This window comes from Colossoma macropomum, unplaced genomic scaffold (assembly GCF_904425465.1).
Source record: "Colossoma macropomum unplaced genomic scaffold, Colossoma_macropomum, whole genome shotgun sequence".
Classification (NCBI taxonomy): domain Eukaryota; kingdom Metazoa; phylum Chordata; class Actinopteri; order Characiformes; family Serrasalmidae; genus Colossoma; species Colossoma macropomum.
In genome coordinates, this window is record NW_023494808.1 from 10,766,486 (window position 1) to 10,789,823 (window position 23,338).

Consider the following 23,338-nt stretch of genomic DNA (forward strand, 5'->3'; position numbering starts at 1 on the left):
GGGGTGGGCAATATGACAAGAATATAACATCATGATGAATGAAGACATTTTTATGATATGTATTGCAGTATTTATTTTTTCTGGGATTTGATGTTGGAACAGACAGACACATCAAAGTGCAACTGTGCTATTAAAGTGCTATTAAAATTTTTTTTTAGTGTTTTAATACACGTCACTAGATCCAATTAAGAATGGTGACATAGATGGCTTCACCACTTTCGAGGCCCTGTTATTCTTCATTTTAATATTTTAGCGTTCTTTAAGTAAAGGCATTATCCACAGTGTGCTCGGAAAACCTTTTTGTGATGATATTTTAGCATGTTCAAAATGTTATTAAACCTGGATTAATCACAGTCTGAGTATCTAAACCTGGATTAATCACAGTCTGAGTATTTAAACCTGGATTAATCACAGCCTGAGTATCTAAACCTGGATTAATCACAGTCTGAGTATCTACACCTGGATTTATCACAGTCTGAGTATCTAAACCTGGATTAATCACAGTCTGAGTATCTAAACCTGGATTAATCACAGTCTGAGTATCTAAACCTGGAGGAGTCACTGTACAACTGCTACAAGGTAAAATATCTGCTAATATGTCATAAAATAAATATGTAGTGTCTTTTATAAGCTTCAAATATTCAGATATATTTAATTTACAGTCAAAAAAAAAATCATGTGCACCTCTGTTAGCTTAGTGCTACAGTACTAGTTGAAATCTAATGGAGGCATTATCAGAAATTAGCATTATTGTAGAGATGAGTTTCTTTCTTGTTTTTGACAGAGTTTTGACACTGATGGCCCAAAATGAATGCCTAACTCTAATACTCATGGCTTGTTACTGCATATCATAAGACCATTTTCCACACCTTGGCATAGAATCATAGAACTTTGACTTTCTTCCCTGCTGAAAAAAAAGGATCAGGACAGGATTTATGCTGGTCTAAGCTGATTTTATGCTGGTTTATGCTGGCCTGGTGCTGGTTTAGCTGGTGGTTTTGCTGGTGACCAGCTATGCTGGTCTACGCTGTTGTTTCTATCAGAGTTTTATACATACAAGCAAATGACATCACAAGGACAACCATGTTTAAAAAGGTATTTTCGATTTTTATTTTATTTTGGTTTATCAATGGGCTGAAAAAAGCATGGACAGACAGAGGTAGGAAAGGACTGTGGATGTATGTCCATTTCTCTGTTCAACAACAAGAGCCGAAGCGTTGTACTGTGGAAGGACAGAGTAGGTCCAAAACTTCTTTCAAGGCCCATCAAAGTAGCTAGAGAACATTTGTCTTTGGTGACATTTCTCTGATGTTCAAGCTTCTGGTAAATCATAGCAGACTTGCCTGATATTGTTCCTGTGCAATCTTTGGTTCCAGAGTCCATATTTTTGGTAACATTTGGTACAAGGAGCACCTAGTACGGTTCTTCATAGGCTAAGAATGTTAAGTTACAGTTACAAGAGTGGATGTGATGGCGTCTTGTTGTTCCCCACCCTCGCGGTGGCGTCTGAGAAGCATCGTTACGACAAAGACATGTTTTGAGAATGTGGTTGCCCCAAGAGGACACAACAGCAGCAGGCTGTGGCTGAATTTCTGAGCGTGATGGAGACGGAGGTGGAAAGAGGCAGCTTAGAAGCACTTGCGGTGGACGATGCTGGGGCCGGCCTCATCGTACTCCTGCTTGCTGATCCACATCTGCTGGAAGGTGGACAGGGAGGCCAGGATGGAGCCACCGATCCAGACGGAGTACTTACGCTCGGGGGGAGCAATGATCTGGAGGGGGAAAAGGGGGAATTATTGATGCAATTTTGATGTATTGAACTTTTTTTTCAATAAAGTACCTTTTAAACTAGGACTGATATGCAGGCCTGCTTCATGGTAGTTAGAGTGGTCATGAAATAGTAAGTCTTAAGTTTAATAATTGAATAATAAGCCTAAAGTTTAAGAGCTTTGAAAGGAAAAAATAGGCTGCTTGAAATCACAGCTGAAAATGATCTCAGCTGGTACATTTACAGGTGTGTATTAATGTGCATTGCTCCTGTGTCTAATCTAAAATGTATAAAGCCATATTGCTGGTCCTCCAGGGCCTGAGTTTGAAGCTCTGCTCTTGCTCATACATACCTTGATCTTCATGGTGCTGGGGGCCAGAGCGGTGATCTCCTTCTGCATGCGGTCAGCGATACCAGGGTACATGGTGGTGCCACCGGACAGGACGTTGTTGGCATACAGGTCCTTTCTGATGTCAATGTCACACTTCATGATGCTGTTGTAAGCAGTCTCATGGATGCCAGCAGACTCCATGCCTGAGATTAAAAAGAGGGCACAATTTAGAGACACCTCCCTTAAAGGAAATTGCAGTTGGCTCCAGTAGAAAAAAAATCAGCTGGGATCTAGATGTCTTCAAAACGAAGAATCCAGGATTTTGTAGTCTATCAGTTATAGCAATGGCTCAGTTAATGATTACAAAATCCAGCACCCTAACTGGATTCAGGGTCTGGATTTGAAGACCTGTGATGATGTGGTCGCTAATGATTTAGCTTGGTGTGCTTGTGCTCTCTGCTTGGAAATGTGGGCTTCTGGGTTTGACGTACTGCTTGCAGGGCTTTTGTCACAGTTTCCCCATTGTCCCTCTGAGTGTGCCTGTTTCTTCCCCTGTGACTATATGTCTTTTAGCCATGTGCTTGTGTTTGGTTTTGGTTCCTTGCCCTGCCCCTTTTCCCACCTTCCCTATTAGGATTCTCACCTGTTTGTAGTCCCTGTCTCCTCCCTCTCCCAGGTGTTCCCTATTGTTTGTATCTATATCAAACCCTCTGTTTCAGTCCTTGGTTATCTAGTCTACTTTCCATTACTGGTTATGCGCCTGCCCTACATTTGGTTTGCTCAACGTGTATCTTGGTTTAAAGCCTTGTAGTTTGTGATTTGGTGTTGTACTCAGTGTTTCTACTAGTTTTTTTTATTTATTAAAATTTGCTCACTCTTTCATCCAGCCTCATTACTCTCCAAACATAACAGCTTTGTTGGTTTCAGCGCAGTTCCCTGCAGTGCCTTAGCTTGGTAGTATCTTTAGATCAGTCGTTTCCAACCCTGGTCCTTTAGGTCCTCCTGCCGTGGGCATTTTTTGGTTTTCTTGCCAAAATACACCCACACACAAAGGGCTTGTTCGTCAGCAGATTAATTGGATCAGGTGTGATGGGAGCAGGGCAAACACTAAAATGTACAGGGCAGGGTGTTCACCAGGAGCAAGGTTTGGATTGCTTTAGATCTTTCACCAAATGCCACAAATGTAAGTGTGAATGCTTTCTGCTGTTTTCAGATTAATTCAGTTGGACCAGCTTGGATCATCACCCATTAAATCTAATGTCCAGCTCATATGACCCCTTGGAACCATTTGAAATGTACAAAGCTCCCTTGACAGGGGTATCTAGCATTCAGTTCCTGACTGACTCTGTGTGTTGGGAGCTGGGATAGTCAAACTATATGGGGGTCACCGAGGGACCGAATTGTATATCATTGCCTTAATGTGACCCTTTGGGTGGCTTAATTGTTAAACTGTTAAATAAAAGTTGCTCCACGCGTTTGTTTTCATACATACCGATGAAGGAAGGCTGGAAGAGGGTCTCTGGGCAGCGGAAACGCTCGTTGCCGATGGTGATGACCTGGCCATCGGGAAGCTCGTAGCTCTTCTCCAGGGAGGAGGAGGAGGCAGCGGTGGCCATCTCGTTCTCAAAGTCCAGAGCGACGTAGCACAGCTTCTCCTTGATGTCACGCACGATCTCACGCTCAGCTGATAAGAGGAAAAAAATTCATAAGATTTTAAATTTCAGTGGTTTGATCCTTTACGTCACTGTCTATTTTATCAGTACGCGCTTATATGTGCATAACTGTTTACATGTCAAGTCAAAAATGATTTGAAGTACAGATGATAAAACAATGGATGAACTACACGTGTTTATAAGTGGAACACGCACCGGTGGTCACGAAAGAGTAGCCACGCTCGGTGAGGATCTTCATCAGGTAGTCGGTCAGATCGCGACCAGCCAGATCCAGACGCATGATGGCGTGGGGCAGGGCATAACCCTCATAGATGGGCACGTTGTGGGTCACACCATCGCCGGAGTCCAGCACAATACCTGAGTAGAGACAATAACAACAAAAACGGGGGTCAGAGTTACTCAGTGGCAGGTCCTGGAACAACATTACGCACACACTAATAATTACTAATACATGAGTTAAAATGCCTTTAATGATTTTTTTTCAATTAGTTCTCCAAACATAAGTTCATAAACACAATTTTATCTCTAATTTACTTAAAGTTTTGTTACTGTTAGTTCGTAGTTAACTCGGAGGAGCGACCTGATTCGTGCCTATTTACGCATTTGGATAATTACGCGTTAAAACGTCTTTTACAGGTATTCCATTTGTTTTTGATTAACCTAAGTTCATCAAACACCAATTTTGTTTCCAGTTTGGTTGTAGTATTATTACTGCTAGCTTATAATTAACTCGGAGTAGCGACCTAATCCGTGCGTAATTGCTTATCCCTGCTGAAAAAAGACCATTAGGATTGAAACCTGGTGGTTCTGCATTCTAATAGGATTAATTTGTATCATTACACCACCGTAGTCATCTAGATCCCATTAGGCAATGCATCTGGAATCGTCCCAGAGCGCCTGTGAAACCATTATAATCCTTTACCCTGTGATATCAACCCATCACCAAACCATTACTGACTGTTGGACACCATCAGAAATGGTTTCTATGATTTTTTTTCAGCAGGGATGTGTGTACATATTAGTTTAAGTAGTGGTTTATTCACTTGTTCTAAATATCATCAAACACCATTTTTTATACCTGTTTCGTTTGAAATAATGTTACTGTAAGAGCGTAATAAACTAGGAGCAGCAGCCTAATCTGTGCGTAATGACGCACACACGTAATTACTCATCACAGTGTCTTTAACGAGCATTTCAGTCAGCACTCTTTACCTAATATCATCATGCATTGTGTTTCTATTGTTATCTTTGGCTCATAAAACTACATTCAAGCTCGAACACGCAGCCATCTCCGTGCGTAATGACGCGCGCTCTTACCGGTGGTACGGCCGGAGGCGTAGAGGGACAGCACGGCCTGGATGGCCACATACATGGCGGGGACGTTGAAGGTCTCGAACATGATCTGGGTCATCTTCTCCCTGTTGGCCTTGGGGTTGAGGGGGGCCTCGGTGAGCAGGGTGGGGTGCTCCTCGGGGGCCACGCGCAGCTCGTTGTAGAAGGTGTGGTGCCAGATCTTCTCCATGTCGTCCCAGTTGGTGATGATGCCGTGCTCGATGGGGTATTTCAGGGTCAGGATACCCCTCTTGCTCTGAGCCTCGTCTCCAACGTAGGAGTCCTTCTGACCCATACCGACCATGACGCCCTGGAGAAGAACAATAAGGGGTTTAATGGTTTCCAGAACTGTTCATAGAACAATCAGCCCTCAACATAAACATTAGACAACAGACAAAATAATAATAAACAATGTAAAGCTGCAAATACCGTAAAACACAGTAAAATGTGAGCAGTGCATATATTATGTCAAAATATTAAATGAGCCAATAGGGATCCCGCTCGTACCTGGTGACGTGGGCGACCAACGATGGATGGGAACACAGCCCTGGGGGCGTCATCTCCGGCGAACCCAGCCTTCACCAGACCGGAACCGTTATCGCACACCAGAGCGGTGGTCTCCTCGTCGTCACACATCTTGAAGGCTTCTACAAAGAGACGCACGCGGTGAGTGAAGGCTCACACATAAACACTCCACACACTCAGGCCGCGCGCACACGTGTGACAGCCGATCACCAGACAGAGCAAGTGGTCGTGTTCACGGTGGACACTGACTGACTACTCCCACAACTGCATTCCACACTGACTTACACACCCAGAAAATGACCTGCATCTACATGAACTGCGGTTTCATGTTGAAGTAAGTAAGTCCAGTATAATGAATCTACTCCATCTGATTGAATTGAAGTGTATGACACACTAATATTAAATTCCTATTTAAAAATAGAGATGTTCTAATCTACATTAGCTGTATTAGATAATACATGTCGTTGCTGTTGTGACAAAACCTCATATCTCCATTTTTGTCGTTTCATTTTTTTTTGACATTATTTTAAAATACCAGCTGCTTTTTACAGTATGTTAAAAATTCATCATGACTGGGCCAATAAAAATGATCCAAAATTGCTTGGAAAAAAATATGGTTCCTTTGACTTCCATTCACAGTTAAGAAAGTTTTTCCTTCTCCTATAAAGTTACATTTTCTGAGATATGAAGTACAAAGTTTGTCCTACCAGTGGCTTTAACGTGAATATTTTCGCTGCTATCAGAAGAAAACCCTGTATCTCCATTTTTCAGTTTTTGACATGATTTGAAAATACCTGTTGTCCTTTACATTGTGTGTAAATTTCATGAAGACTGGACCAAAAGAAACGGCCTAAAATGACTTGGAAAAAACTCTGGTTCCATTGAATTACATTAAAAGTTAAGTAGGTTTTTTCCTTCTCCTGTAAAGTTACCATTTTGGAGATACGAGGTTTTGTTCAGACAACAGCGACATATTCATTCATCATCTAAGCTTATCCTCCTGGGTCACTGGAGCCTATCCCAGCACTCACTGGGCAGAAGGCAGGAAACACCCTGGTCAGGTCAGGCTGGCGCACAGACATACACATTCAGATCTAGAACCAATTTAGTGTCTCCATGTCTTTGGACTGTGGGAGGAAACTCCCACAGACACAGAGAGAACATGCAAACTCCACACAGAAAGGACTCTGGTCAGCTGGGGAATCAAACCCATGCCTCTCTTCCTGGGAGGCCACAGGGCTACCCACCGTGCCACCCCTAACATGAATATGACCATTTTTATATAAGGCCATGTAGAGAATACAGAATACGAACATTTTTATTTTGCTTTTCTGTGAATTCAGAGACACCTAGTAGGTTTCTTTAGCTTAACTTTTCCACTTCTCTCAAATGAACCTCTACTGCGGTCATTATATTTGCCAAAGTAACAATACTTGTACTAGACTATGGGTTTAGGCTCTTCTGCATACCTCAGTACAACATATTTAGACATATAATATGTCTGTATAATATTGGAGTACACTGCAATATCAGTATATATTGTAGTGTGCTATAGTAGTTTGCACAGTAGTGTATTAGGAGAATAAATGAAATTGCAGGACTGTAGCTCAGATCTCCTTTAGTTAATGCTGGACTCAAACTTAAGCGCTAAGACTCCATTAGCATTTCATTCAAACAGAATTCTTGGCCAAGAGCCAAATCCTCGTCATGTCTCCTCATAATGACGTAAATAAAACATCCGTCCAGTCACGGCGTCCTGATACAGTCTCTGTGGATCTTACCTGCTCTGTTGTTTCCGGTTTAGTAGAAGCTCGGAGCTGCTGCTGCTTCCAGCTACGGACCCCCAGACCCATGCTGGAGTTTATATAGGCCCCCAGAGCCCTGCCCCACTGCCCCCGCAGCCCTCCGGCACTCTGCCCTATTTGGGCCTTCAGCCTCGTGAGAGCTGGAGCCTCCATGTATGGAGCTCGACGGCAGGCAGAGTGTGAGGCCACACACACACACACACACACACACACACTCACATTCTGTCTCTTTCAGTCACTCTGATGGCATCTGCAGCAGGTATACAGAGCAATTATTCACACCAACACAAAAATATACCTCTTTAACTTTAACCCCCTGTTTGTAACACAGTAGTTTCATAGTAGAGAGTAAATGATTTATGGTAGATACTGAATAATTCATAGTGGATACTGAATAATTTAAAGTACATACTACATAATTAAAACTGAATAACTAGTAATACATAGTAGATACTTAATAATTCATAGTAGATACTGAATAATTCATAGTGGATACTTAGTAATTGATAGTGTATGCTGAATAATTTATAGTAGTTACTGAATAATTTAAAGTAGATACTGAATAATTCAAAGTATATAGTGAATAGTTCATAGTAGATACTGAGAAATTCATAGTGCATACTAAATTATTCATAGTAGATACTAAGTAATTCTACGCGGACACTAAATAATCAATAGTGGATACTGATTTATTCATAGGGGATGCTGTATAATTCATAATGGATGCTGCATGATTCATAGTAATAACAAGGTTTATTAGAGCTTCACTTAACTAAAAACAATTAGAAACAAATTGAGTTCATTAAATTAAAACAACAAATTAATAGTGGAAACTACATAATTTAAAGTGGATAATAAATAATACATAGTAGATACTGAATAATTCATAGTGGATACTGAATAATTCATAGTAGATACTAAATAATTCATAGTAGATACAGAATAATTCATAGTGGATACTGAATAATTCATAGTGGATTTTGAAAAATTCATAGTGGATACAGAATAATTAATAGTGGATATTAAATAATTCATAGTAAATACTGAGCAATTCATAGCAGTTACTGAATAATTCATAGTAGATACTGAATAATTCATAGTGCATACCAAATAATTCGTAGTGGATACTGAATAATTCAAAGTAGATAATAAATAATAATTCATAGTAGATACTAAATAATTCATAATAAATACTGATTTATTCACAGTGGATACTGAATAATTCATAGGAATAACTGAGAGTTATTAGAGTTTCAATTAACTAAAAAAAATAGAAAGAAATTGAGTTTGTTAAATTAAAACAACAAACCGTTCCCACAGTGTATGGACATTGGTCAGTAGCTCAAACTTAATCCAAACTCTACCTGAATCACTGCTTTATTCATAACAAAGAATGATTAACCCTTTAAGGTTAACAGAAAGAAAGATCTTCTTCTGGTGTTCAACCTGCTCTGATTTCTCAGTGCTCTTGTTGCTTTATTTTTATTGGTAAAGAAAACGACATAGCAAGGCTGAAAACTCCTAAAATTAATTTTTATTTTGTGTCACCAACAAATTGGAAGGTATTTCACACTTCAGTTGCCTTTTATTGTTATTTTGATGAAACAAATCAATAATAAATGTTTCCATAGCGATGTGAACTATCACAGTGCATACAACAATAAAGGCAGCATAGGGCTTCTTTTGTACAGTGATAGAAACCACGGTAGCTCCAGTTCCACATGCTGATCCATTTACTGTGACCAATGTAGACACACACAGCCCGACTACTCTGAGAGCAGATTTCAATTAAAGTTAATTTAGTTTGATTTAGTTAAACGGGACAAAGAGGAAGCCTCTGAATGGGTTGCTGACGATACGCTTGACAGGGTTAAAGATCTGTGCTGAGCCACTGGATCAGTCATCCTAAGTTGCTTCTCAGGCCGCAGTAAACGTTTGAAATCTCCCTCCGTGACCAAAAGGCCGGTGATCAATAAGACGCTTATGTAAGTCGTGTTAATGATACTTCAGCTGAATACCTAGGCGAGGTATTTATGGGTCAGAAGGGGGGGAGCCGGGGGGTCGGGTGGGAGGCGTGAACTCGACCTAAACTTCCGCCTGGCTCGGAGTAAAGCTCTGCTTCCAAAAGTGGGTAATCCTCTCCAGAGGGGTCTGCATGAGTGAGTGAGTGTGGATGGCTCATGGCAACTGGGACACAACCAAACCGCATTTCACTGAGGACAGTTCAGTATGAAGAAGATTTATCTTCACACAGTGGCCCTCAGTTTTTATTGTGTTTGCTTAGAGCGGTCACTACTGAGCATGTTACTAAAGGACTCATCTAAAGATTAAAATAATCAATGATAGGTCAGGAATTTAACTGGACAATAACAAACAACACAGAGCCTTTCAAATACTCCAGAATAGTTTAGTGAAAAAATATACGTTCATAAATCATTTTAAAAAATCTGCATTTCCTGAAGGAAACAGTGCAAACAAGTCAAGAAAATAAATATAAATAAAATTTGTAAGGAATGAGTCACAGAAATGAAATGTAATATGATGAGAAAGAAAGAAAGAAAGCACAGAGAGAAAAAAGAAAAAGAAAGGAAGAAAATAAAGAAAACATGACAGAAAAAAGGAAGGACAGAAGAAAAAGAAGAAAGGAATGAGGCAAAAAAAGGAGAAAGGAGAAAAAAGAAGGAAGAAAAAGAAAGAAAAAAGGGTGGAAAAGAGAAAGAAGAGGAAAAAGAAAAAGGGAACAAAGAAAGAAGAAAGTCAGCCACAAAAAAATGAAAGAAAACTTGTAAAGAGAAAAAAGGAGAGAAGGAATGAAAGAGCTAAAAAAACAAGTAAGGAAAAGAGAAGGAATGATGAAAAGAGAAAGGAATAAAGGAAGGATAAAACAAAGAACACCTGGACTCTGGGGTGGTCAGTCTACTGTTCTGAGAAACACCAGCAGCTTCTTTGTTCGATTTCTTATTTACATTTTGCACAGCGTCAGAAATTTTTTGGAAACGGGGTCGTATTTTAAAAAAATACGGTTTCGTCTTAAAGCTCCCCAAAACTTTTGTAAAGCAATGCCTGATCAGGCCTCAGGTAACACATTCACACGCAATTTCACATGATCCCTTTCTGCAGTGGAGTTTTTAGAGGCATTAAACTCTTCAGACGTCTGGTTCCCATCACCACCACTGTAAACATTTCTGACTGTAAGTTTCTCTAGAACAGAGCGTTTCACACCAAACCACTCTGAATGACTCTCAATGATTTAACGATGCGGAATTAATTTTGAAAAATGGGTGGAATTTCACTTTAATGGGCCTTTAGCTCTGCGGTTGGTGGGAACATTGCAGTGAGATCAGACTGAAGACTCCATTCAGAAGCTGATGGATGAACTCTTTCAGGGTCTCAGAGCCATATAGGGTGTCAGTGACAACCACACTCAGCTCCAGCTATTTACTGTAGAGGCGCCTAATTTAACCCCTTGCAACTATTTCAGGAGGCATGGAGAGTTAGAGAGAGAGAGAGAGAGAGAGAGAGAGAGACACATCTGCCGTCCAACAGCTACTGAGGAACGATCAGCTGCTGCCTTCACCACACAAACACAAGGAGAGATGGGGGTTGAGCACAGAGTGATAGATAAACAGTGAGAGAGAATGTATAAGCAAGTTAAGTTAATAGTAACTTTAAAGGAGAAGCAAAAAAACATACTTTACTTTTAATGTAAGTCAATGGAACCAAACTTTTTTACAAGTCATTTTGGGTCGTTTCTTTTAGTCCATTCATCATGAAATTTACACACAATGTAAAGAGCAACAGGCGTTTTCAAATTATGTCAACAACTGAAAAAGGACAAAAATGGAGATACAGGGTTTTGTTCCAACAGCAGCATAATTGTAGAGTGTAATTTTGCTACATATTTAATCCTGTTTTATTGCATGTACAGCAAAATGATCTTTATTTAATCTTTCATTCATTCATGAAGATCCACTGACACCCAAGGCCTCATTTTAAGGAGTGCCGTAGTACAAAACAATAGAGCAGAAAAAGTGAGTTAATTAGACCTTTAAAAATACTTAACGCGACAAATAACTGGGAGCGTTGTTTTTACTCTTATTAAAGGGCTCATATCTGTACTTGTATTTCATTTTTACATGACCATTTTCCATCATCTCTCCATCCTTTAGAATTAAACAGGCTGTTTTTGTTAGCAGGAGAGTGTTCTCTGTAGTGGACAGACATCAGCTAAACATGTAATCTGACCAGTGGTGCCCTGACATTCGCACAGTAATGGAATAGAGACAATAAAACAATACTAATAATTTATTTATTTATTGCGTTTGTTGGAAAACAGCCTGGTAGTTTTAGTTTATTACATTTTATATTGTCACATTGTGTTATCACAAATAACATCCAACATGTGATAACATTCCTGAGCTGAAGGTGAGTGCTGTGCTGGAGATCAGGGGTGCTGAGTCCTAAATCCTGGCGATCTACCACACTATAGGCTTATCAAACTGGGGACCTTCTGCTGAGATTAGCAATTACTAGGGGTGGGAGGGAAAAAACAATTCTTAGATGCATCGCGATGAGGACGTGTACGATCCTGAATCGATTCACAAATGTCAAAAATCGATTTTCTAAATATTTAATTGATAACGTGATGTTGACGGAACACAAAAGGCTTAACTAGAAGTGCAGAAGTGCGGCGCCCGGACAGTCTGTGGCGGCACATAACAAAAACACTACTGGATGAGTGAGAAATCCGACCGGCTCCCTCTGCATTAAAGCCAGGTTAGGTCAGGAGTCACAACACAAATGATCAGAAGAGACATTTTGTCCTTTCAACAAAAATCAAACCACCTTGGGAGCCACAACATTTAATGTCCAGTATGTCTCAGTGTGCGATGATGTCCTAGTATAGACTAAACATTATAAAAGAAAACACGGACTTACTTTGCGCTGCTTTAAGCTTTAGCGGCTTTCCTTCCATCTCCGCCAGAAAACTTTTCCTCAAATGTTGAACAGCTTATTGTAAAATGTCTCTCAACGTTCGACTGAATTTTCCCGTTCCACCTTAAATTCTGCCTGAGGTGCCAGAGTGTAAATGTGGCACCATTTAAGGTGGACCTGGAAAATTCTAAAGAGAAGCTGACCTCGCAACTTTTTAGTGTTTGACAGTCTCTTGTTGCAGATTTAATGTACAAGGAAACCAACTGCGTTGCTTATAAATGTGAATAAGTCCATTCGTCTCCAAATGTTCGTCTTAAATCTCTCTCTTTGCCTTTTTGTTTGCTGCTAGCCAGGCGAGACTGCATTGCTAGGTGACCTGCAGTCTGCACGCCAGGGGAAAAGGGACCTGGACAAGAGCCATACTATATTCAAGTTGTGTCACACTAAACTAAACTAAGATATTTGGGAAATGACAAACACGAGAGACCATATTACACGTTTCCACCTGTTTTCCGTCCGGTTGTACTTGCTGCTTCCAAAAGATATTGGAAATAAATTCGTTATGGATCGTTATAAATACTATGCTTTAAAATCACCAAGCCTTCACGCAGTGAGAAAATAGAAATCCTGTATAGAAAAAAAGGTGCATCAAGATGCATCGATAATCGTTTTATAATCGCAGCCTCTGAATCGTAATCGAATCAAATTGTGAGGTGCCTAAAGATTCCCACCCCTTGCAATTAATCTCATCTAATGTTCTGAATTCAGTTCATGAAGGCCTTGCAAAGTAGCTGATGTGCTCAGTCAGGTGTGTTTAAAGAGGCACTGTGCTGAAGTCTGCAGTGTTTTGGTCCGCAAGGACTCGATCCTGAGACATGCAGATGTCTAAGACACTTGATCCAGGTAACGAGGGCCTTCAGGCTTCAGATTGAGCACCCCTGCTGTAGATTATCACAGCTGTGATGTTATTCTTGATACACAACCCTCTTCATACACAGCCCTCAGTGTTCTACTGCTTTTATACAACAGTTCTGCTTAAATAAAGAGCAAAGTACAGCTAAGATGATCCAAAACACTGTAACAAACGTGCTATAAAATACTGGCAAATCCCTCCGCCACAAAAAGGAGTACCATAAAACTCTTACAATATCAGGTTCAGCTCAGCATTTTCAGTAGTCACCAGATTAACCTGAATGCAGTTTCGCTCTAATCAGTCTGTAAAGCAGTCTGGTTGTTCCTGGTCAATTTGGTTTGTTTAGCTGTTCACAGATACCAATCGAAAAGCTTGTTTAGGATCAACGACAGATATGATCTGATTGCGATGCCAGAACTGTTGTATCTGCTGTGTTTTGAGAATTTCACTAAAACATCTGATTAGCAAATGCAAAATGCCCTTAACTCCTTTAGCACAGTAAAAAAAAAAAAAGTCTGCTCAGTTTTTATCACTTCATTATTTCATTACTTCATTATTGCTAACTAAAGCTAAAAGTATACCAGAAGACAGATGAATGTTGCTTCTTAATCACTTGAAATTCCCAGTTAATGTTTAACTCTGTGCCCATAAAATCCAACCAGATGATAAACTGCCAGTTCAACATCACTGGTTGCTGCTAACAGACTCCCTTTAACTGGTTCATACTTTAAATTCTCTTTATAGCTGGATATATTCAGCTCTCACTACAGAGGGCTAAGCAGGTTAGCAGAAAGCTAACCAGCTAATGCTACAACAGTAAAGGGCAGATTTTGAGTTCAAGCCTTTGCATGACTTACTTAAAACCGAGACATGCAAAATAGAGAACATGTTGTTTACATGCCTGTTAGAGCTTAAAAGGTCTTTAAACTAGAGCAGACATCAAAATCCAACACAGTGCTGAGTCAATCCTGCTAGCTTGGTGCTAACATACCAGATGAGGAGCATTAGCTTAGCGCTGGTTAAATAATAAAAAAAAAAAAACTAAAAAAGGAAAAAAAAATCAGTTATTCAAATAATAAAGACTATTTATATTTTTATTTTTTCCCATGTTTCTATCACACTAGGATGTCATTAACAAATTGTGACTGACTACAGGAAGTTAAGCTGATTAAGCCACTCAAAGCATCATAGGGTGCAGCAATAAGGTGAATAAGGTGGAAAACTGATTATATACTTAAACATTTCTGTCTTTCTGTTTGCCTGGCCACTTCCTATTCCCCCCATTATATCAAAAACAGGACTGCTGAACTCGCACCTGCGAGCGAGTCCTCAATGAATGGGGGTGAATGGAGCTCAACAGCTAAAAACGAACAGTTAAAATAGTTTCTAATCACCGAACCAGAACTTTCCTTTAATTCTAGAAAGTAGAAGGATGTATTTCACTAAACAAAAAAAAAAAACAACAAACGGGTTTTGGGCAGCAGAACGTGGGTGTTAATGATACTGAGTGCTGATTGGTTGGCGAGCGGAGCAGCTGATTGGCTGTTCGCGCTCACTGACGTCATGAACGTACATGAGGCGCCGTTTTAAACTCCTATAACTCGAGTTTAAAAGCTCTTAAAAATATAACAGCGGTGTTAAAATGTTTTATGCTGCTCTGTGTTCAGGAAATGATTATTATTTCACATTCAGCATTTATAAACTCTGATTTTGCTCAAATGCTCCATATCAACCCATTCATTTTGGACTCGCTTGGGAGCGCCCCCTAGTGTTTGAGAAACCAGGAAGACATTACAGAGTAGAAATTCTCCTCCCTGCAAGTTCTCTGGTCTGCACTACCCGACACAATATCTTGTGACGCGAGACAATATTTTCAATGCTGCTCGCGGGAGCGGGCGGAAATTAGATCCCTGTAGGCGGGAGTGGGCGCAAGCACGCATATAGAGAAATCCAGCAAATTAATGAATAGCCTAAATTAATGAGAACAGTCACTAAAACATACACATACAGTATAAAATGATAACAGTAAAACAGTTAAAATGAATAAGTGAACACGCGAATTCTCATAGGCCTCATTCACATAAACTGCAGCGGGACTGAACAGTCCCACGCAGACCTCTAATTCTAACACTTCAAAAACAACAGTTAAATCACCACCTTCAGATCGAGGCTTTTTTCACTACTAATGAGCAAACGTATTGGCTAATAAACACAGACGGACGTAAACATATTTTGTTGTATTAGTGTCTGTGGGTTTTTTGTTAACTGGACCATAAATCAAACACATTACTAACAATTAAGGACAGACCAGAGCAGGAGGGTACAGAAATAAAGCATTTATTGAAAGAACTCACAGGGAGGCCAAATAAACAGTAGAAAAACAGTGAAGTCCTATACAAACAGGTGGCCTGGTGTGAAGTGGGTGGGATGGTGTGAAGCCGGAGGTCAGATCTGAGACTGGAGGTAGTGCTCGTAATTTGCTCTGAGCAGGAACTCGAAGAAGGGCTTGGATTTGAGGCAGTCCAGCTCCTCCACTTGCAGCAGATCCTTCACGTCCGGCAGATACGACTGCAGAGGAACACCTGTTTGTACCCAGAGCGTGAGGGTGAGGGGAACAGAGGACACGTTAACAGATGCCAAAAAGAACAGCTACACAGAAGGAGGAGGAAAGTTTGTAAAAAGGATATTTTTTCCTGTGTTTATAAACTATATGCTTTCATCTTTTTGTTGTATCAGTTTCTATTAACATGAGCCAAAAATCTTATTTACACCCCAAATGTATTCAATCAGCCAAGACTTTAGTTCGGTGTCTGAAGTTTTATACTGGAGCTTCAGGGCCAAAGTACCCTACCATTCAAAGGTTTGGAATAACTCATCACATTAATAATTATCTTTTCTTCCCAAAAGTACCTTATACAATGTTGAAATACTATAAATTAGACATCAGGAGGTATTTCAACGTTTTATTCAATATTAAGTTTTTTGTGAACCCTATAAAGCTATAAAATGATAAATAATATACTATATTTATATATATTTAGTAATTTACGTAAGTTACCAGCCTCCAGATTTGATCACTTTTGAAATACTTTGTGGATATTCATTTTATTAGAACATCATTCCGAATATTAATTTTGTAATGCCTTCATTCTGGGTATTAATTTCATTAAAACTGCATTTTTTGGATGTGTATGACACTTATCTATAAACACTGACAAAACTGTGTCAGTTTAAAAACAGCAGTAGAAGCTGTGAATTATATCCATGTTCAAACATAACAGTGTGTTTTACAGTGTCAGAAACCACATAATCAAGTCTATATCACGTTAACTAACAAGTCAACATGGTCTGAAGTAACTGATAATTTAGGCATGCAGTTAACACAATGCTAATTGGTGGCTGTAAGTTTCTATTACTTGTTAGCAACATTAGCCTCGTAGCTCCAGTGTAAAACTAAAGAAGCAAACTTCAGACACCAAACAAGTCTTGGCTGATCGACTACATTAAGGTAAATTCTGTACATTTGACTTTTGGGTCAAACTATAATTTTTAGTAAATGTAATAAATACTATAAATTAAAAGGTCCCACTAACACTGAAGCATAAACAACCATGTAAATACAATTGTGTATAAAAATAGACAAAAATCCCACAAAACCTCAAGAGTTTCTTGGCCTAACCAATGACTGACTGAGTATTGCTTTAAAATTCAAGACATTAATGTCAGGCCAGTCAACGTTGCTTTTAGATCTCAGTCGGCTCATTTAATGAGCATATTAAATACAGTAAGCAACAAAAAGGTCACAGTACCTTCTTGAATGAGCTTCTGGAGAATTTTAACGAAGATGCTGTCTTTGGCTGCTTCTAGAGGGTCATCAGTACCATCTGATGCTGACCAGCTGTAATCAATGCATCAATACAAATCCATCAACAATTAATGAAGACTACACCTTTATTAATACACACAAAATCTGATCGTTTTACACAGGTAGGTGAAAGCAGCATTAGGAGTCTTGCCCAAGGACTCTTATTGGAATAGTGTAGGGTGCTGCCCAGGCAGGGGATTGAAGCCCAGTCTACAGTGTAGAAGGCAGAGGTGTTACCCACTACACTATACCAATCACTAAAACCATCTAGAGAACTTCTAATTTATTTATTAGATTGTTCTATAGTGCTATAGTTCATTCTTACTTCTCTTTCCAGTCTTTCTTCAGTGCTCTGCTGAAAATCTCACGCTTCAGAGCCTCAATATCAACAGCATCTTCCTGTAGACATAGAGACCATATGAGCAATAGATTAGAAACAGCCAGAGTACACTGACCAAACATTATCCTACCAAAACCTGCATTTTAATGGGGGCAGTTGTTTCAGAATGATTAGCAAAAGAACCGATGAACCAAATGAACCAGTGAGAGTGAGAGAGAAAACACTGCAGCGCATCATAAATGAGGGGAGAACACTAAAGAATCCTGTTAATGAAGGGGAGACCATTGTAGAACTGTGTTAAGGGGAAACACATTCGAGGACACAATTTTGGGGGGCATTTTAGAACTGTGTTAAAAGGGGAAGAACATTCTAGACAATGGGAATGGAAGACAACATTCAAGAACTGTGTTAGAGGGGGAGAAATTTTTTTTTTTTAATTTTCCCCCCAATTTAGTCGTCTCCAATTCCACCCGCTAGTTAGGACTCCCCCAATCACACTACTATCAATGCTAGAAGGGTGAAGACTCTCACAGGCTTCCTCCGAGACCTGTGAAGCCAGCCACCGTATCTTTTCGAACTGCCGCTCACGCAACGTCATTGGACAGCTGAACGCGCTCGGAGGAAAGCGCCAACCGCCAGATCTGTTACGTCAGCTAACAGACGCCTGCGCAGACTAGCATCGCGCTGAGTGATGGGGGGAGAAGGAGGGGCCATCCTACCCACCCAGAGAGAGCGAGGCCAATTGTGCTCTCTTGGACTCCCGGCTACGGATGGCTGTAGCATCACCAGGGATCGAACTCGCGATCTCCTGATGATAGGGCCAACGCTTAGACGGTTGCGCCACTCGGGAGCCAGGGGGAGAAGATGAACATGTCTTTGATTAACAGGCTGAGAATAAGCTGTTGTAGGCTGAGTAGGTGGATAGCAGATTACATATATATAACTCATAAGTGCTTTGGTTTTCAGGTCGGCAGCTGTGACAGAAGAACACCTAAACAACCTGGAATCAGCCAGAAATGAACCCAATACCATTCGCCAAACGTGTAGTCTGATCTTCAGAGTCTGACCAAATCGGCTGTCGGTCAAATGTGATCTTAAAAGTGTCCATTTTCTGTTTGTGGCAAAGTAAGAAGTAAAAACGTTCAAATGTCTTGAGCGTCTCCTACAGCTGTCAAAGTCGTTGCTTAGCAACAGTGTCTCAGTGGAGTGATACAGCATTTGTGGAAAAAAACGTGATATGGCGAAATAACAGCATGGTTAGAACGGTTCTCAACTAACCAGCTTGCGTGGCCGAAACTAACAGTGGTATAAACTTTAATAATATTTGTGTAGCATCATTAAAGTCGTATTTCTGAAGGTGAAGGTAAGGATCATTCCTTTTTTCCATGATATGGGCACTTTAATGTGGGGAGAACAGTGTGAATGGGGGGGAGATCATTCTATAATGGTGTGAATGAAGGAGAACTCTAGAACGTGAATGGGGAGATCATTCTAGAACACAGATATAGCACATTAACCCAGCGTTTAGGGGTTTCCTGAAGAATGCTGGGTCAGCATATGGGATGTTTTGTAGAAATACCTCGTCTATGTACTCCAGCAGGTCGAGGGCTTTCTTGAAGTCGTACTCATTGGCTCCACGGTTATCTTCACATATATACAACTACAGACAGACAGACAGACAGACAGAGACAGAGAGAGAGAGAGAGAGAGAGAGAGAGAGAGAGAGATAAGCGTGGATTTGAGCATGTGGGTGTACATTGGGAGGAAAAGCAGAAATATACTGAGTGGGAGTTAAATTCAGTGCACTAGGTGCTGTTTTTAGATGACCCCTGGAACTATTGTTCTGTGTGTATACATACATACATACATACATACATACATATACATACATATACATACACATATACATATATATATATATATATATATATATATATACATATACATATATATATATATATATATATTTGAAAATGCCTGTTGCCCTTTACACTTTGGAAAAAAAGTCTGGTTCCATTGACTTACATTAAGAGTGAAGTATGTTTTTCCCTGTAAAGTCACCATTTTGAAGATACAAGGTTTTGTTCAGACAACAGCAATGTCACACACACACACAAACACACACTTACATTAATGAGGTTGTGTGCGCTCAGTAAAGGCATGGTGTCTGGATTCTGTTGTTTCTCCTCCAGCAGCTGTTTGGGTAGAGTCTCCTGATGAAGGAGGAAACGTTCCTGCTCCACAATATCTAAACATACAAACAGAAAAACAATAAAACAAAGATTAATCAGAAGATTTAATTATGCAGTTTTCAGTATCTACTATAAATTATTCAGTAACTACTACAATTTATTCAGTATCTGCTATAAATGCAGTATCTGTAATGAATTACTCAGTAATTATTATAATTTATTCAGCATTAACTCTAAATTATTCACTGTCTACTATGAATAAGTCAGCAACTACTATAATCAGTATTTACTAAAAATGATTCAGCATCTACTATTGATTATTCAATAACTATTGAAAAAAATACGTGATAATTACTATTAATTACTCAGTATCTGCTATGTTATTCGGTAACCACTATAAAGTATTGATCAACCTCTACGAAACTAATTTGTGAGGAACTGGAGTGTGCACCTATACTGAGCCTTACAGTTTAATGGTTAAAATGGCATGATCACCAAAAGCCTCCCACAAAACTGCCCATTTGAGTATTTGAAATGTCAGCAGGCCCAAAGGGCGAGAGCAGCTGCAGTGAGAGACTCACCGTCGAGCTGTTTGTGCTGCAGCGGTTCTGGCATGTCAGAGGCCAGAGCTGTGAGCTTGCTGAGGGCCAGCAGTGTTTTCTTCTTGCTGAAGTATCGCGCCTCTGCGTTGGCCTGGCTGTACAGGGTTCTGTGGGCCTGCAGGGGTGGGAGATCACAGAAGCTTAGAGTGGGAAGCGCTGAAAGAACGATTCAACTGAAAAGCTTTCTGTAGCTCATAACGGGTGAAGCAGAGTGATCTCGTTAGTGTAACACTAAAATGATGACAAAAAACAACCTAAACTACAATACAGCCCATCATCATAAACGTACTCGTTATTTATCTTACACTCTGAAAGTCCTGTATTTGGATGTGATGAAGCCAGCTGAGGTGTTGATGGGCCTGCAGAAAGCTGGCCAGCTGCTGGTGCTGTGCGATTGGCTGAGAGAGCAACTTCCCCCGCTTCCCTTTCTCCATGTACCAGCGGAAGAGAAAATCTGCAAAGTTCTACAGGAAAAAGGGCCACAATCTTCACATGCACTTCATTCACTGATACAGGTAGAGTCAGGTGCAGAAGTCAAATGGAGGCCCTGGTCAAATCATGTTGGTTTTAACTGGTTTTCTAAGAGAAAATAAGTTAAACATCCTCTACAGAGAGCACATTTCTGCACAGCTACTGTTTATTTGCTGAATTTAACACATTTGGGGGAAAAAAAAACAAAATGCGGTCTGTGCAGACATTCTGGCACATTTTACATTTATACTCTGTTTTTCCAATATATTAAACTTAGCAAATATACACAAACTGCGCACTAAAACTAGCAGAAAAAGTAATATTTAATTGTGTTCTCTGTAGAGGTGTGTTAACTTATTTTCATTAAGAAAACCAACAAAATGTGACCAGGGGCGCTCTAACTTTTCCATACGACTACATCATACTGTGTTAGAAGTACAGCATTTCAGCCAAATTTGATACTCAAATTACCCCCAACAAACAAAAACAAAAACAAGCAAACTAACTAAAATAGGTGTGATTTGCTTGCAATGTTCATTATTTTACCTTTTTTTCATTTTTCTTTTCAAGTTTCATTTCTTTTTTTATGAGATACAACTTTCCAACTATGACTACGAGACAACAGATAGATTCCAATAGTCAGATTCTATTGTACTCCGAAAGTCTGACAATCAGTGTGTAACATTAAGAAATGTCAGTATCAAAACATATTTTCTGCAATTAAGTAAACTTTGTGTTTTAATGAAAGCTATTATGGTTTTATGTGTGTAACTGTTCAAAGCTGTCTTCATTTTCTGGCTGGTGTTTTTGAGTTCTGCTTAAAATTCACTAAAATGGTCACCCCCGAAACAGTCAGCAGTGTTGTTGATAAACAATGTTTAATTATTTATTCAAAAAAACAAACTTAATTAAGATACAGAGTCACTCAAAGCCGATGGACACTTCCTAGTCCTTCCATTACATCAAAAACATGACTGCAAAATGCTAGAGAGCGCCAGAGAGAGTTACCAGTGAATGTGGGTGAATGGAGAACGTTAATTAAATAGGCTTAAAGCACTTATTCTGGACTCTCACGCGAGCCCTCTAATGCCTGATCCCCCTGTACTGACTACCATGTGATCACAGTCAGTGTAGCAATCTGAAGTATTACATTTGACATGATCATGACAATGTTTCTGTTACCTGGTCAGCGAATTTGGTCATATAATGCTGCAGACGACTCTGATTGTCCGTCTGTTCGCACATCTGCACCAGGATGTCAAAATCACAGAACTTCTCAGCCAGAGCCGCCACCCACTGATACTGACCCAGCTCCACTGAAATAACAATAACAAAAATGAAACAATTACTACAAACAGCAATAACCTGCACTTACATGTGAGGAACTTCTAACAGTTAATCTTTTATAATTAATAATACTGAAATAGTCTCTGTTTCAGCAATAAACCACAATACAATAATTAACACCATTAAAACAACAATTATCGTGAACTAAACACGTGTTTTTTAATAAAGCAGTTTGATGTGGCTGTCCATACAGCCAATGAGCACAGAGCTCATTTACATATATCAGTCTTAAAGGCACAGTAACAAAAACAGTACGTTAAAATACAACAAACATTTAAGATGAGCCCTTTAATATATAAAACACGCATTAATAATAATATAAACACTGAAGCAAAAACAAACTAAAATATGATTATGTACAAAAATCCTATTAGACCATGACAGCAGCGTAACTCACGCAGTGGAGTGAGCAGCTCGGAGCGGCGCTGCGTGTACTCCATCTCCAGAGCGTCATAGCGATCCTGCTGCCCTGGGCGACGCAGTGAGGTGAGCTGGGCTACGTAGCTGCCCAGCAGCAGGTCCAACAGTGCCACCAGCTGTTCGTTGAGGGAGTTGCGGAGGCCAGAGTCAGCGTGAGGGTAAACCGTCCGCAGAATGACCTCATGCTGCCTCGCGATGACTGTACGCACCCCACCGACTCCACCTGAGGCTACAGCGGAAATGAGGAGGAACACAGAAGAAGATGAGAGAACTGACTTCTCACTGTTCATTCATTTACTTCTAAAATCACAATCTTTGATCTTCAGCTTGAAATCATTTATTATCATAATTTTGGTTTAATAACTCCTACAACATATATTAAAACATAGTACAATACTATTAGCATGTATTAGGCAAGACAGGTTTATTTATATAGCACATTTCATACACTAAGGCAGTTCATGCTTTACATAAATAAATGCAAAAGGAACATCAAAAGTAAAACTAAAGACAAAGTGAAAAACAAAGTAAATAAAAATGAAGTGACAGTAGCTTAAAAAAAGATAAAAACATAATTAAAAGTTTTGGGAGCATCAAGAAGATAATTATTGATAAGCTATTTGTCTCCAGGTCACAACTTTTTAAACATAAGCTATTATGGATGTTAATTTTATCAGAGCTTCATTTTGGTTATTAATGCTACTGTAATTTCATTCTGGATGTTAGTTTTATTAGAACTTCACTTGGAATATCAATGCCACAAACTTAATATCTAGAACCAGTTGGGCATTTCAGTGTCATTTTGTTGGACTGTCTTGG

The 23,338-nt window shown here is 39.7% G+C and overlaps 2 protein-coding genes across 2 annotated transcripts in view; both read right to left on the reverse strand.

Moving 5' to 3' along the window:
- Positions 1-1,086: 1,086 nt before the first annotated feature.
- On the reverse strand, positions 1,087-7,520 carry acta1a (actin alpha 1, skeletal muscle a). Its single transcript, XM_036557859.1, has 7 exons — positions 7,411-7,520; positions 5,612-5,751; positions 5,090-5,414; positions 3,968-4,129; positions 3,592-3,783; positions 2,121-2,302; positions 1,087-1,772 (listed from the first exon to the last, which is right to left on the reverse strand). The coding sequence occupies exons 2-7, from the start codon at positions 5,738-5,740 to the stop codon at positions 1,629-1,631; spliced, it is 1,134 nt and encodes a 377-aa protein (XP_036413752.1). The 5' UTR covers positions 5,741-5,751; positions 7,411-7,520; the 3' UTR covers positions 1,087-1,628.
- Positions 7,521-15,603: 8,083 nt separating this feature from the next.
- nup133 (nucleoporin 133) overlaps positions 15,604-23,338 on the reverse strand; it is a 29,181-nt gene continuing 21,446 nt past the window's right edge. The window contains exons 18-26 of the mRNA XM_036557758.1: positions 22,497-22,748; positions 21,935-22,068; positions 20,587-20,745; positions 20,261-20,396; positions 19,617-19,735; positions 19,067-19,147; positions 17,473-17,546; positions 17,092-17,180; positions 15,604-15,864 (exon numbers count right to left, since the gene is read on the reverse strand). Coding sequence (XP_036413651.1) covers positions 15,728-15,864; positions 17,092-17,180; positions 17,473-17,546; positions 19,067-19,147; positions 19,617-19,735; positions 20,261-20,396; positions 20,587-20,745; positions 21,935-22,068; positions 22,497-22,748 — 1,181 coding nt within the window. The 3' untranslated portion in view covers positions 15,604-15,727. The remainder of the gene's footprint in view (positions 15,865-17,091; positions 17,181-17,472; positions 17,547-19,066; positions 19,148-19,616; positions 19,736-20,260; positions 20,397-20,586; positions 20,746-21,934; positions 22,069-22,496; positions 22,749-23,338) is intronic.

What these genes read in the sequence shown, in the direction of transcription:
- acta1a (XM_036557859.1), bottom strand. Translation starts at nt 5,740, where the DNA reads ATGTGTGACGACGAGGAGACCACCGCTCTGGTGTGCGATAACGGTTCC. An exon ending in CTTCCAGCCTTCCTTCATCG is followed by an intron (nt 2,303 to 3,591) that starts GTATGTATGAAA and finishes TTTTAATCTCAG; the next exon opens with GCATGGAGTCTGCTGGCATC. An exon ending in CCAGCACCATGAAGATCAAG is followed by an intron (nt 1,773 to 2,120) that starts GTATGTATGAGC and finishes TTCCCCCTCCAG; the next exon opens with ATCATTGCTCCCCCCGAGCG.